General features: G+C 39.0%; 2 protein-coding genes across 8 annotated transcripts in view; one reads left to right on the plus strand and one right to left on the minus strand.

Moving 5' to 3' along the window:
- LOC308687271 (apoptosis regulator BAX) overlaps positions 1-16984 on the plus strand; it is a 423052-nt gene that overhangs the window by 242746 nt on the left and 163322 nt on the right. The window lies entirely within an intron of this gene.
- The window catches only part of csnk1g1 (casein kinase 1, gamma 1), a 65768-nt gene that overhangs the window by 35126 nt on the left and 13658 nt on the right, over positions 1-16984 (minus strand). For all 7 annotated transcript variants that reach the window (XM_081359661.1, XM_081359660.1, XM_081359658.1 and 4 more), the window contains exons 3-4: positions 14809-14849; positions 13700-13769 (exon numbers count right to left, since the gene is read on the minus strand). In XM_081359661.1, coding sequence (XP_081215787.1) covers positions 13700-13769; positions 14809-14849 — 111 coding nt within the window. The remainder of the gene's footprint in view (positions 1-13699; positions 13770-14808; positions 14850-16984) is intronic.

Raw genomic sequence — 16984 nt, forward strand, 5'->3', positions numbered from 1 at the left:
TAGGGATAGGGTGTGTGTGTGTGTGTGTGTGTGTGTGTGTGTGTGTGTTGGGTAGGTTTAGGGATAGGGTGGGTGTGTGGGTGTGTGTGTGTGTGTGTGTGTGTGTGTGTGTTGGTAGGTTTAGGGATGGTGTGTGTGTGTGTGTGTGTGTGTGTGTGTGTGTGTGTGTGTGTGTGTGTGTGTGCGTGCGCGTGTGCGTGTGCGTGTGCGTGCGTCCATGTCTGTCCGCCACCACCAAAGACCATTTTTGACCCAGGAAAACCCCTGGGGATGCTGGGTCACTATTAACTCCAGTGTTCATTTTGCATTTAAGTGGACTGAGCTCACTCATGATACCAGCAAAGCTCACGTTCACAAATCCCTAGGCATTACACGAGTCTCCATCTAGCCTGAAAAACAGAGAGAGCCTGAGAGGAGACAAATAAAAACAGAGGATGGACGTGGATTACATAAGCGCCACGGGCGGTGTTATGTCATTCACAAAGCTGCGTTTGAGGAATGGAGAGACGGAGGAACAAGATTAACAAATTGCCCACTTTGCTGGGAGCGCTCGTGCACAAACACTCACGCGAGCATCCCCCGGAAAAGCAGAAAAACCAGAGACGGGAGAACGAGGTGCGACCGGGGAACAGGTTGAAGGGAAGAGTGCAGTCAGATGGGGGCAGTATATGATTATGGGCAGTTGGTGTTATCATATCAGCATGTGTGTGGGATACGCCTGGCCACAGCTCAGGCTTCCCGTCAGCCAACCATGATGCGCGGAGAAGACGAGGGGAGGTGGCACAAAGGTGGCGCCATCGGGATCAATCTAAGGCAGAGCCACCGCAAGCCCCTTGTCTGAAAGATGCAACTACAGCAAACCAACACTGTGTGACAGGAATTTTTGCTGTGATATTTGTTCTTCCTGTTTGTCAGCCTAGTCGCTGTAACATGACCCGAACCGCTGTGATGTCCATGAGTGTGTACCCACATCAAAGACGTCCCTCGCTCGCTTTTGTACCTGAGCGGATCGGATTAAAAGGGATGATCTCTAGTGCAAACAGAAGAAATCATTACAGCCAAATCAAACATCAGTTTGTGTATTCTGTTGACTTCAAGCAGCAAATAAAACAAGCATTCAGAGAAACGACACTGAAAGGGCTGCTCCAATCAAACTATAAACTCGACATTATAGCTGAGTAATTAGATAAGATCTCATTTTTCTGTATATTAGACTATATTTTAATATTTATTTTTAACCAAACAGCCATTTTGTGACGTATACACAATGTTTAAACAAAGTTGGAATACGTCGTATGCACCAATTTAACAATTCAAAGTAAAAAACTGCATTATTTAATGATGTTTAAAAAACTGATAAATTAAGACAACCATAAATATATTCGTTTTTTTTTTTTATAGCTGTATTGAATATAAAAATCGCAATTTTGGCCAAATAATGTAGCTAACAAACAACGACAGCAAACCTGGATATTATTTTTTTCATTTTATTTTTTAAAACTGCAAAAATAAAATTTTATATTCTCCTAATCACAATATCAAAAATGGGGACCGATTGGAAACTCAACAGCAAGATAAAAATGTTGATTATTTTTAACTGCAAATCCCATATTGTGTGCATCATAATTGATTAATATATCACAAGTCCCACTCAAAAATATATACAGTAAACAGTATAGAGCAAATTCCTTCCCTAGGAGGAGGTGGTATTACCAAAATATCATGATATCGCTTTCTTAGATGTCTTTTTTTCAACCCTGAAATGTATAATATACATAAACATGTAGTAACGTTTATTAGCTAATATAAAAACGTCAATACTTTTAAAAATGAAAGTGACTTTCATTTGATTTTGAAAATGCTGCTCGAGTATTTGATTTAGAAATGCTAACATAAAGCAAGAAATTAGTCTTAAAAAGACTCAGATAAATAAGACTAGAAAAGTGTAATGCATCATAAATATGACTGCATAAAATCACGTGTAAAACCACAGTCAAACATCCTGTATTCTGACACTTGGAAACCTGTGACAGCGTGACCACACACACCAGTTGAGCTCTACATTAATGAGGCAAGCGTCAACGCCGTGAACATCCTACAGTCACGCAGTGTTTACATTACAAAACTAATTGGGTTTCATTAAAATCTGCAAAGCTGTCTGTGCTGGAAAGACTTGTTTGTCTGTGACAATTCAAAAACTAGGCTATCATATCAGCTACTTTTTATTATTTATATTTTCTGCAGATTTACCACAGTCCAGCATAATCACTACCGGCTGTCGGATGACACTGGTTACTCATAGTATATACCGTCATACCGGCCAGCCCTGACGTTCAGCAGATCTCTATAAGAGCATTACATATGGGTTTGAATATCAAGGCTTGTGTGTGTGTGTGTGTGTGATCATAACACGCTAATCGGAACAGATGGGATTGACCGTGATCTCTGGACCAGTGATGTCACTTCTCTCCTCATTGATAAGAGCTGCGTGCCCAGGCATGAGGAGAGAGAGAGAGTGATAGAGAGAAAGAGAATGAATGCACTGATCACACCATCACAGAAGATGAGTAATCATCACTAACACCCTCGTCACCGCCTGTGCTCCGAACTTACATTAGAAAACATTTCCATTTACCGTTACGGGAAAGAAACGTTTTCTGAGAGCCCTGATAGAGAGCGCTGCATTTACCAGTCTGATGTTCCACTACTGCTCGTTTATTATCATCACAGATCTCCTGAAAGGTCATTTAACCTGGCTGAATGCAGGACTGCTCAGAATCCTGCGTGACACGTCCTCTGAACGGATAAGCGTGCGCTGGCAGGGCCGTGACATCACTGCATGATATCGAGCTGCTGAAAACCTCTCGGAGAATCATGTCTGGGCATGTCCGAGTCTGTCCTTCAGGAGAGCAGCCACAGACAGACTAATGTTGTGATGTCCAACCCAACCGTGTGATCATTTTATTTTAGCCTTATTACAATTGACAAATTAGTTTTCGTTTTAGTTAACAATAACAAGACGGTATTGTGCTTGAACGGACATGTGTGAAAATGCCATCTTTAGCCCTATTCGGACGGGACTAGTTTAACATGGAGAGGCGGGGTAGAGCAATTACTACCAAATCTTTTTGGTCATTTTAGTCCCGTCCGAATGTGCCATCTCAGTAATCATCACAGGCAATGTGAATATAGATTACGGCGACTTTTACCTTCAGTAAAAAGGTCCGGAAAAATGACCTCAGGTAATACTAATCCCATGCGAATAGACCCGCTGTAAACATGTACGTTAATATTTAGTCATTTCCTGTTTAAAAGTAGTTTTTCAAGTATGTAGACGCTTGAAAAAGCATTCAGTTGCGTTCTAGACGCTGGGACGAGTCTGTGGCAAAACTCAAGTGTTTTCCACACACCATTCAGATCAGAGAGAAGATCGAAAGCTCTTGTTAGAGGCACGAAACATCTTTTAGCGTTAGATAAGTGCCTATTACCAACACAATCCAATCTGAAGTTAATTAATACATCGCTCGACCAGACATTATGTTATACGTGGAAGCATATCAGGAAGCAACGTAATACACACATGACGACAGGAGGGAGACGGCGATGCGCAAATCCAGTTACTCTCCCACTTCTGCTAGTTTTACTGAGATATCTTATCCTGTGCGAATTCGCCATTAATATTATAGACGTCCTGTGGTAAAATTGCATTACTCCATCTACCCTTGTAAAGTTAATCCTGTCTGAATAGGGCTTTTGCAAGTATTTGTAAACACAGTTGTTTATTCTTTAGTGAACATAAACAGTTGAGAATGAAACGCATGTGTATCAGTGTATTGGATCCGTGCATTCTGTCTTAAAGTGACAGCAGCCTAATATTCCTGCTTCAGTCTGTGTCATTAAAGTCCACCTGAAATCAAAATTTACCCTATTTACTTTGTTAATGCATATTACTAGTCTTGTGGTGAACAATTAATCCGTGCAAGTTAATACACTGAAAAAAATTGTTTGCCGTGGTAATTTTTATTCAAAATCTAAAAAGTTTCTTCCGGTCTGGAATGTTGTTCCTTTTCTGATGACGTCAGTTTGACGGCTTGGGTTGGGAAACGCTTAACCACTCCCCTCAAACCGTTACTCTGCTATGAGCAGAGATGGAGAGGAGGAGTGCTAAAGTAAAACCCTGCCCTCTGTTCAATATTCCGTTTCACTTGGAAATACGTCACAACACTGGAGAAAAGTCGTTTGCAACTTCCGGTTCACGCGGACTTCAACGTTGAAAAAGAGAGAGAAAATCACTCACTGCTCTTGACTGAATAACTTGCAATTTTAAGAATGAATGCATATTTAAATGTACACAGTAAAGACTATGGAGTTCTTTTTTTGTACATTTCATTACTTTATACATATTTTATACACATATTTATTACATATATTATGTATTTCTAGTGCTTAAAGTTTTTCAGGCATTTCATTTGTGTCTGTTCTATTGTATACTTTGTCCTATTGCTTGCAATTAGCTTCTTCATTCTCATTTTATCACTGACTTGTTTTCAGTAAGCTTGAGAGTTGAGACAGTTGTCAGATTTCTGTCATTAAAACTCTCTTGTGTGTACTAATTTCTTATGCATTTTCATCCCAATCCTGTGTTGCTAATTCCAAAACATAATTTTAGAGCTTGTAACAGAGGCTTGAGCCACCGATACGCAGACTTATGCTGTTATATAAGAGAGATGCAGACTATTGCAGTTATTACAGCGAGCGAGAGATTAAGCACGTGTGAATTACCTGAATCTGTGTGTCTCTCAACGGCGTTCAACAGGAGCCTTTCTACGATTAGCAAAACAGTAAGTTTAACTGCTTCAAGAACAGTGACGTTACTACCTCACAACTGAGAAATGATACGTAGCTTTTCAGCTGCAAAACTATTTTACTAATAAAGTTGCGGAGAGTGCTAAGTTTGAGTCAGTGCATGTTTCTGTGTGTGTGAGTGCCTGTACTGTATGTGTGCACATTTGTATGGGAGAGAGAGCGTACTTTCAATAGATAAATGTAATTTAGTGGGAAAATATGGAAATAGTTTGCCATTTTTATCATTGTTTGTTATATCCATTTGCATGGTCAATGTCTTTGTGGTTTCTTCTGCTGTTGTAGGCTGCGAGGACCTTTGAAATAAGTGAAATCATTTGCCGAAGTGATATGAAACTGTACTGTGGTCAAGACCTGCCTGGAGCTACTTTAGCTGTGCCTTTAGCAGAAAATAAAGGTTAGCCAACCGTGCTGAGAATTCTGGGCCGAAAATGGTTTGTAATCCTGCCGTGCCGTACCAGTCTAAAGTGGAAATATAACTGGAACCATTCGGCCCGACGGTGGAAAAGCGGCTTTAGAATGTTTGTCAACCAAACAGAATCAAGCATTCAACAGCCCTGAAACACACATTTAAAGGGGTCATGAACTGGCTTTTTACATTTTTTTATATTGTTGTCTGATGTCAACTTATGATGTTCGCTTGGTTTTTACATTCAAAAACATCAAAATGAATAATAGGCTGTTTTCTACCCTGGTTTTGAGCCTAGCTCCTGAAACGCTCGGTTTTTATGGGCGTGCCGCATTTAAGACTTGGAAGTAAACGCCCACTGCTATGATTGGACAACAGTTTTGCATATTATAATGAGTTTCATGTAATGTGTGAATCGGTGGGCGGGGCTAAACAGGCAGTGTTGAAGTAAGCGTTGATCTTCTGCGGAGGCGGGGTTTCAAACCCTTTGACGTCACAGATCCCCACTTTGAAAAACCTGTCGTTCGCTGCGCCTGGTGTCAATAAAAGCTTTTATTGGACTAACAAGTGACTTTTCAGTTCTGAAACTTACAGGATATTCTTATAGTATGATGATGACCTCTTTGAAAATTTGATTTCTCAGTTCATCACCCCTTTAAAGAATTAACTCAAAAGAACATTTGTTTTTTTTAATCAAACATCTCTAAAGGTAAACAAAGCAAAGGTTTTAAGAATTCTGACTGACAAGGAATGAACCGCATCTCATTTATCTGGTACAATGTGTTCCTGGAAGACAGACATACCTAGGTTTAAACTCAAAGGACGATCTGAATCTCTAGGGAAGATATCAAGGCAACTGACAAAGCCTGTTATGTAAATAGATTTCATTATTGCATATACACGGCTGTGTTTGTGCATTATGAGGATTCCTAACAACAGGAAAACCACTACAGAGAAGAACAAATAGAGCCTGAATCAGTCTGCCTTAAATAATGCACTAATATCATCTCATAACCCGCCACCATGAACCAAACGTTAAAGCCAGACTAAACCATCCAAACATGCTGTGCAGGAGGAAGGTGAAAATCACAAAGAGGAGGCAGAGACTCTCCACCCCTCCATCACCCCATCCATCCATAAAGCATGAGCTGAGATCTCAGCAGGAGGCACACACACACACACACACACACACACACACACACACACACAGCACCTGCTACGGCTGGGAGATGCTCTTTATACTATAGCGATGGGGAGGGGGGGTGGTTTGATTCACTGGGACATCATTATACTTTTTCAAATCGAGCTGATCATTAATTTGTACTGAAAGCATAACTGGATCAAACAATCACAGATAAATGCCAATCGCCACATTAAACTCAGGTTTCACTCACCTTGAGTAGTAAAAGAATGACTTTGCAGTCGTTCGTGGATAAATGGATTACTTGAGAACTGATAAACATTTGTTAGGAGTCACAAAAAGGATTTTGCCAAAAGGCACCAGGATAATGATTAAAAAGGAAAAAAAGAAATACTAGAGATGCACTGATATGAAAATTATGGCCGGTAGAGATAATTCTTTATATTTGAGGGCCGAAACCTGATATATTGGCAGATAAATCTAAATCCAATGCTATCTATCTATCCATCCATCCATCCATCCATCCATCCATCCATCCATCCATCCATCCATCTATCTATCTATCTATCTATCTATCTTAATATTTTCAACAAACAAATTACAATTTAAGTTTTTAATTGCCAACACACACACACGTGTATATGTATATTAGTAGCCAAACAAATTAATTTTGAGCTAAGCAGAAAACAAAATATTTATAATGACATGGAAATGTCCATAATTAAGATTGTATTCATTTCTAAAACCTTTATAGGCAAAAATGTAATATATATTTTTAAAAGGCGTTCTCATTGGCACAGTTTCAACGTCCACAGCATTAAGACTGGACTAATCGAGAATGGAACTTGTCGACTATTTTCATTATTGATTTATCATCAAAGACTATAGAATAACACAAGACTCGTATTGTTTTGAATGGGGAAAATTGCAACGCTCAATATGGCGGAATAAGTCCCGCCTTCTAAATAAGAGCCAATCGCCGACTGGTAAAGTCATCGCGTCACTGACGCTGCCGTTAGAAGCTCCAGTTCCTATAGAAACAGTCAGACGCGCGCTTCCACTGCGCATTAGCTTGATCCAGCCTGAAAAATGTCCTTTTCTGTCATGAATCGAGCATTTAGAAACTAAATTTATGAGACAGTTGTTGTCCGATTTCATTGGTGATTTCAAACATGAAATTTAATCGTAAGCTTGGCGAACAGTTTGAGAATTTGATGTTTCCCCATTCAAAGAGACAGGAGCTGCACTTGCACTTCCAAGAGGCGCTTCAAAGATGGCCGCCGAGTGAAATGATTTGTGTTAAAGGGACTTCGTTTTTATCACTTGGTCATTGAAGTCCTAATTCTAATTATTTGAAAAGGGACAAAGGTCAAAACACTGGCATCCCTATGTCACACTGGGACTGACTTTTGTAATAATTTGCAATAAAACACTAAATTCCAACAGTCCAGGAAAATGAAGGATCTCTCCCAGTAGCCATGATGGTAAGAGCTTGCAGTCGCGCCTGGGGGAGGGTAGACCTCTGGGCTCGGGTTGCACAGTTCAGGACGTAAGGGGAAGCACATCCTCAGGATTTCATGCTACAGTCACAATCTCCTTCACCTGAACACGCAGTGCCTCACTTCCTTTGGTCCTTTCTTTTCGGGGTCTAGCAAACAAACATGCTCCCCAAGAAATGGACACAATAGCCTGACTGTGGATTAAATGTGCTTAGGTGCCTTACTTTATTAAATGATAATATATTACCTTTCATGTAGTGTGTGATAAAGCTGACTGTGAGAGTAATAGATCTACAAAGTTTCAAAGTGCACGATAAATAAAGTTATTGTCTCCGAAATGAAAGAAGCAATTCTGAACTGCCTGAAACAAGGCGTCAGTAATTCCAATCTTACTTCCTATTCGAACCTACATAGGTTTGTAACAAATTTACATAATGCCCACCTATGGTCTTCATTGGCTGACTGCGAACAACGTCTACTTTGCCCTGGCCTCGAATACTGTAGTTAGTAAATCCACTTTGCATGCGCTTCCAAAGGATGAGGACTCAGGCTCAAATTGATACGGTCCAACAGACGCCATCGTTACGGTTTGTTTCACTGTGTATCAAGTGATGAGGAAGATCCGTAGCTGAAATTTGGATATGTTAATGAGCGATTCGTTTATGACATGTGCTGTAAGCGGTCAACCAATCACAACAGATTAGATTAGATTAGACCAATCACAACAGACTGACCACCTGCCCAATCAGAGCAGATTAGACCAATCACAACAGACTGGGCCATCTGACCAATCAGAGCAGAGTAGACCAATCACAACAGACTGGGCCATCTGACCAATCAGAGCAGAGTAGACAGAATCACAACAGACTGAGCCATCTGACCAATCAGAACAGAGTCGACAGACCAATCACAACAGACTGGGCCCATCTGACCAATCAGAACAGAGTCGACAGACCAATCACAACAGACTGGGCCCATCTGACCAATCAGAACAGAGTAGACAGACCAATCACTACAGACTGGGCCATCTGACCAATCAGAACAGAGTAGACAGACCAATCATAACAGACTGGGCCCATCTGACCAATTAGAACAGAATAGACAGACAAATCACAACAGACTGAGCCATCTGACCAATCAGAGCAGAGTAGACAGAATCACAACAGACTGAGCCATCTGACCAATCAGAACAGAGTCGACAGACCAATCACAACAGACTGGGCCCATCTGACCAATCAGAGCAGAGTAGACCAATCACAACAGACTGGGCCATCTGACCAATCAGAGCAGAGTAGACAATCACAACAGACTGGGCCATCTGACCAATCAGAGCAGAGTAGACAGAATCACAACAGACTGAGCCATCTGACCAATCAGAACAGAGTCGACAGACCAATCACAACAGACTGGGCCCATCTGACCAATCAGAACAGAGTAGACAGACCAATCATAACAGACTGGGCCCATCTGACCAATTAGAACAGAATAGACAGACAAATCACAACAGACTGAGCCATCTGACCAATCAGAGCAGAGAAGACCAATCACAACAGACAGGGCCATCTGACCAATCAGAGCAAAGTCGGCTCTCAGAAAGGAGGGGTTTAGAGACTGGCTCCACTGAAATGAGAGTGTTTTTGACCTTGAATGGATTATAGGGGCACTTTAAAAGCCCTCTCTATAAAGCAAAGTCTGCTACAGCATCCCAGCAGCATCTGTGAGGCGTTAGGATATCAGAGTTTATGTGGGACCCTGCTGATTCGGTATTACTCCAGCGCGGTGCTCGAGGAGCTGAGCAAGGCACCGGTGTAGAGTTACATAAGCTCGGCTGCCAGGCATTTTAATCAGCCGACTGCTTTTCAGACGTCATACGATAACAGCGCTAAGTGAACATCCTGGAAACGCTTGTGGTCAGAGTGCCACCTTTCCTGAAGTGCTGATTCATCACTGAGACACGAACCCTGCTGGAGGACATGTGCGGAGAAGCACGGTCTGCATTCTTCTGTCCCAGATACAGCACAGGAAGAACACTGATACACAGCACACTTGCACACACATCTCTGCATATACCAGCGGAGATATAGGCTTACACAGAGGTTTACAGAGAAGCTCGTATAGATGCTAGCTGTGCTGTGCGCTGAATTATTGATCAGCTGCCGCCGCCGCCCTTTTCCGGCCCAACATGCCCCTGCACTACATACTCAACTATATCATTACAAACACACCCGCTTGATCAGTAAAAACACAGATGTGTTACTATGCTACTAACGTATCATCATTTAATGTATTGGCTTAGCACATGGTGGAGGTGATAGTGCAGTTCACTGTAATACAGTTCTCTACTCAGACAATAATGTAATCAGTTGTAATGGCAGTCAAATGAGGCTTTCTTCCAGTTCAGTTGACTGTGAGAAGCATTTGCCTTGATACTAATTTGCAGTCTCCACAGTATTTAATCATGTCACTGCATAATTACATTTCTTTTAGCAGATTAAAAAGCGTTGCAATGTCAAAATTCTAGCAAACATTAGAATATCATCATCAAATCAGTGATTTGCATTTTTCCACTACCGGTCAAGTGTTTGGAATAATTAAGTGTTTTATTTGATTATGCTCACCAAGAATACAGTAAAAACAGTTATATTGTGAAATATTATTACAATTTAAAGTTTTCTATTTGAATATATATTAAAATGTAATTTACTCTTGTGATGCACAGCTGAATTTTAGCATCCAGTCTCCAGTGTTACATGATCCTGCAGAATAGGGCTGCACGATATATTGTTTTACCATCGATATATCATGATGTGTGCTGTCAAGTGTAGGATTATAGTTGATCCGTACGGACCAGGCACCACGGCTCAGATCGCAAGAAAACACATGCGTATATCATTATGGATCTGTGCATTCGGTCTTAAAGGGGTGGTTGATTATGATTTCACTTTTCTAACTTTAGTTAGTGTGTAATGTTGCTGTTTGAGCTTAAACAACATCTGCAAAGTTACAACGCTCAAAGTTCAAAGCAAAGGGAGATATTTTCTTTTAAAGAAATTGCTTTTTAAGGACTACAATAAACGGCTGGTCGGGACTACACCACATTCCTCCCGGGTTAGTGACATCACTAACCCTAAAATTTACATAAACCCCGCCCCCGGAACAAGATTTATAGATTATCAAGACAGAATATGCTAATCAATGACTTGAAGATAGTTAACTCCACATCAGCTACATAAATTCTTGAACTAACCAATCAGAAATGTCCTGTTGCTTCTACATATTGTCTCTCCATCATTGTCTGACTTCGGTTTGAACAGAAAAGTTTTTGAAATTTCCAGTGCATGTTTTGTGTGAGGTAAAAGGACACGAGCTCTTGTAGCTCCGCCCCCTGTGCCGGGAGCAGCAGCTCATTTGCATTTAAAGGAAAAGACACAAAATGGTGTGTTTTTGCTCACCCTCAAAAAGTGACGATTTTAACATGCTATATAAAAATATCTGTGGGGTATTTGAGCTAAAACTTCACACACACACACACTCTGGGGACATCAGAGACTTATTTTACATCTTGTTAAAAGGGCATTATACCACCCCTTTAAAGTGACAACAACCTACTATTCCTGCTGCTGTCTATGTCAATGTTAATCAAACAACAAAATAAAAAAAATAGAAAGTTAATTTTGTAGCTTTAAAAAAAATCAAAGCAATGTCATTTTACATTTGATTATTCAGTTCCTGTCCCTGAATACTGTTAAGGCTATTTGCATCTTTGTTCAATTGTATTAATCTATGCTTGTAATTTTCCATGCAGATTTACTCCCCTACAAAATCATCCCAATCATTTTAGAATTATTAATTCTTTCCAAAAAGAGCTATACAAGTCATAAGGGAATTTTCTTTTCATATTGCAATTTTTATAATTACTTCAGAAATCATCCTTATATGCTGTTCAAGAAACATTTCTGAATATTTCAAATAAATGCTGTTTATTTAAATGTTCTATTCATCAAAATATAAAAATAAAAAAATACTTTGCTTTCCTCAAAAATATTGAGAGACCAGTATTTGAGGACTATATGCAGCATGGCCCAAAATCTGTATTTTAAAAAGCACTGGAAGATATCAAAAGAAAATGTGCTTGTTAGCATAACCCCGGAGAAATGATCGACACCCAAATGCAGCAGCTAATGCTGAATTCCCCCTTCAGATGATCTAGCTATCCATTAAATGCAAACACAAGAAACTGGGTCTACACGACACGGCCACTTCTTGCTGACGCAGCTGCTGCTGAGGATATATATCATGCTAATAAACACGAGTATGAAGATGTCGACTAAGGAATGACTGTGCGTGAATCTTAAGAGAGTCTAAGGCCACGCCCCCTGGCCTGTCATCATCCAGACACTGAACATATAATTTGCATTGTCACCAGGGCAACACCGCGTGACGCTCGAGCCGGCACTTCCCGAATCAAAGTGCAATGCGAAGTGATCAAGCCCAGCAGCCATTGAAGGTGCAGACGAATGTTTTACCACTAGTCTTGCCTCAATATGATGTCTAGATAAAAAAAAAGCTACATGATAGTGAGATTAACAGCATGAAAACATCAAATTTAGAGGTCAAGAATACAACAGCCACTGTCACTTTTTCAATGACGTACTACTCGCATTGACGGGAATACCCGATTCACATCAGATTTATTTCTACATATGAATGAGGCCTGAAACCAATCAGAGAATATCAGAATCCATGTGCTTTTTTACACGTTCATGGGTCATATCCGATCTGTGCCACATGAAAGGAAAATAACTATGAACCATGCAACCATGCAAATGTAAATGTGGCTTAATTTGAAAAATAAACAATACTTCTAAAGCATTTATTAATCTTAGTTAATTTTACATTTTTATGCTTAGTGCACAATGCACTCTGAACTAACATGAATGAACAAACAATGAACGACCGTAACATTATGTGTGTTTTAGAAAATGTATCGCCATCTTGTTGGTCTATCCACCATTTTTTCATGCAATAAATTCACATATAAAGAGATTTGAATGGAAACTCAACTAATGTTGAATCCCCAAAAGATTAGTCAGCATATCTTATCCATTTGCGCCTCACAGTCACACCTACTTGAAAATTTGTAGGGGGAAAAATAGCAGCAGCAAAACAATGAGGTACAAATAGCTTACAAAAGCCATGACAATTATAGGGAACAAAAATCACAATGGGTTTGACATTTTGAGAGAGGCGGCACTTCACTGAGACAAACATACAAGGGAAAACCGCTGAAGAATTTCTTTGTTAAAGGAACTAAATATATTTTAACATGATCTGATCACTGCAGTTCTCAATTCATCAGCAAAACATTAATTCTGCAATTTCCATTTCAGTTTAATATATACGCCTCGGCTGCATAGTAAAACTAACCGCTCTGTAAGATCAAAACTGAAGCTATGACTCAACATGTCAGATACTCCAGAGGGGAAAAATCCTCAATCCAATACAAAGGAAACATCCTCAGAAAGCCTGCTCGGGAAATGCTGGCTTCAAAGCAAGAAAAATAACAGTAAATCCCGGTCACAAAGCCTGAGTGCAGGACAAACAAAGTCATGCACCTGCACATGAAGATTAAGGATAAATGTAGATGAGATTCAATGAGCAAACGCACTGACTGAACGAAAAAATATAAAACACAGCAGATGAAAATGCATGAAATGCATAGTATCCAGGTAAATAAAAGGAGATAAACACAGGGTACAGCAGTGCCGGTGATGATTATAATCTTACCAGAACTGCCTAATGTTTTGTAGAACCGGTACTCCAAATGAAGCTGCGGGGCCCTCGATTTCACAGGTTCCTTTAGGAGTGTCAGACAAAAACAGTTCAATTAAAAAGCTTTTATTTGTTTGCATTATAGTTCATTCAAAATTAGGGTTGGGATTCGGAAATTGATTGCAATTCTGGAATCTGATACTTGAGGTCAGGAATCAGATACTTGTAATAAAACGAACATTTTGATTCGGCTTATCGATTCCGGTGTGAGCATTTCAATGTGATTTTAAACAATTCAAGAGCAAGACGACGTGAAAGAGCTCAATTCGGCACTTCGACACATCCGAAGCTCGGGCACAGAAAGCCGCCTCTTATATAGTGCACAAATACTGAATTGAGTTCTCTTTAATGTCTTCTTGCACTTGAACGGACAAATACACACAAAATCATGTCAAAATATCCCTGTAACACAGTTGTTTATGTCGTACGTGAACAGTTGAGAAATACAATGCATGTGTATTGTGCATGTGCATATTGGATTCGTGCATTCAGTCTTAAAGTGACAGCAGCCTAATATTCCTGCTTCAGTGTGTGTCATTAATGTTACATTAAAAAAAACCTCTTACTGATCTTGACTTGATTAACTTTTGTAACTTTAATAAGGATTAATCTATATTTGATATGTTTATAATTAATTGTAATAATACAGTATGGTACTGTAAAGTAAAAAAAAAAAAAAAATCAATTAAAAAGACAATAAATTTGGTTGAATCTAAATGTTTTTGTGTTTTTTTTCTTTTTTTTTCTCCTTATTGGAATCGAAACTGGGAATCAATAAGCAGAATCAGAATCACTAAAATGTAAACACAACCCAGCCCTATTCACAATATACAACAAACACTCCAACCAGCAAAACACATTTATTCCTGCACATCTGAGGAATATATTTAAGTTTTCACTTCTAATATTCTTTTAGTTTCAGGTTCCTAAAACATCTGTCTAAAATACATTATGCTTTCTTGCTCATAACATGACCTTGAACAATCCAAGGTTTTGATTCCATGTCTGCATCACCTGATATAATCAATTGGTCTAAAAAAAATTATAAATATAAATGTACTTACCAACTTTATTGCAACGTACTCATTGGTATAGAGATTCTTTCCTACAAAAACAAAACAAGCAAAGGGTGACCAGCTGAAATTAGACTGTTTGAACATGGATGCAATAATATGGACTTTTTCGGCCAATACTAATATTTTTTAATGATTGGAATTCTGCCTTTATTAGATATGAAATCTAGTGGAGATTTTGACAGGAAAGTGAAGGTATAGAGAGAGGGGTAAGGCTGGTATGGGACAAGACCCAGGTCGGTTTTGAACTCGGGTCCCATTAGGACAACAGCAACAGCTAGAAGTACAATTATGAGATTATTGGTTATTGGTCGAACAACAAAAGTAGTTTTGTCAGTTCCAAAATCTACCAATTTTGTCATCAATTCTATGAGTAAATTTAAAGAGGGTTCACTAATTATTTTAGAGAAGTAATCCAAGGCACTTCTTCCAGTCCAAAAAAAAGAAAAAAAAAGTTAAAAAGCCTTTATTTTCATCACGTCTATTACAATAGAAACATTAAAAATGGCTAAAACACTGCACATGGATGCATTTCGGCCTTCAGCCTTCCTCAGAGTGTGTCGACATGTGAACAAAGGCTTTTTAACTTTTTTTGGACTGGAAGAAGTGCCTTGAATTTTTTTTTCTAAAAGTATTTGTTTGAAACCCTACCAAAGAGCACCTTCTGGGATTACTTCACAAGGTGCTTCTAGCAAGTAGCGTTCCAAGAGCTTTCTTTGAAGGGTTTACTAATTGTCAGTAATTCTTTGCATTACATAAAGGCCAATGCCATTGGCCATCTAAAACTGACTGGTCAACCAGTAGGCCTCATATATATATATATATATATATATATATATATATATATATATATATATATATATATATATATATATATATATATATATATATATATATATATATATATATATATATATATATATATATATATATATATATATATATATATATATATATATATATATATATATATATATATATATATATATATATATATATATATATATATATATATATATATATATATATGGGCCAGATTTACTAACAGTTTGCGCCAGCGGAAACTATTTTTTGGTGTTAAAAAAGAAGAATTTAGAAAAGTTAGAAAAGTTAAGAATTTAAGATACACAGTGAAAAATTAGCACTGAAAAGGTACAGACAGGGTTATTTTTGCGGATGACCTTATTGCATATGCATTTGTAGGAGTTTCCCTTGCAGACGCAAAATGTATTGAAGGAGAGTATTTAGATTAATCATGCAATGTGATTTACTAAGGTTTGCGCTAGTAAATTTTCTGGTATTTGCGCCATTATTTAGCAACTGTCTTGAACCAGACACTAATTTGCGTTGCTCTTGGTAGATTGTGTTGGTCATTATGGAAATGATCCGACTGTGTATGTGTTCTTTAATTTGCGTGACGTCAGTAGTTCTTTCCGGTTCCATCAGCGTTTTTTGGAATTGCGCTCTCGTGCTAATTTGTCCCGTTTAGTAAATCTATATGTATATGTAAACAAAACATTACAGAAGAAAAGATGGATAGAACAGATTAGAAATGCCCTAGCATACAAAGAGTCTAACATTTGAAGCTCTGGTATTATCAGCTTCCAATATCATCCTGATAAGGGCTTTTCACGCTGCACTTAATCTCAGGTTATCGTCGTTCTAAACCCCCCATTTTAACCCCGGGTAAAGGAGCGTTTCACACTAGTAAATTAGAAGCTGGGTTAGCACCAGATTTTACCCTGGGTTATGATGAAACCCTACTCCGGAGAAGGGTTAGCACCACTGTTGCAGTGCATTGTGGTGCCAATGCAAGAGACCATTTCATTCAGTGACACTGACATCACAAACATGCAAATAAGATCGTTAACCCAGAGTTTAGGAATGTACAGTGTGAAACGGCAGCGTATGAATACCCAGGATTAATTGTTAACCCCGGGTAAATTATGAGCTATGTAATACGTGAAGCAAGATAACCCAGGATTCCGTTTACCCAGGGTTTAGATTGACCCAGGGTTAACTAGTTCAAGTGTATAATGCCCAATAGCACAGAAAACATATTGGCCAATACTGAGATGTTCCTGATATATTGTGCAGGCCAGGCTTGAATCTTTCCCTCTATTTGTTTGAGCCTCCCAACCCCAACCAGTTCAACACAACCAATGGC

Source organism: Scardinius erythrophthalmus (assembly GCF_964197995.2).
Source record: "Scardinius erythrophthalmus genome assembly, chromosome: 2".
Taxonomy (NCBI): domain Eukaryota; kingdom Metazoa; phylum Chordata; class Actinopteri; order Cypriniformes; family Leuciscidae; genus Scardinius; species Scardinius erythrophthalmus.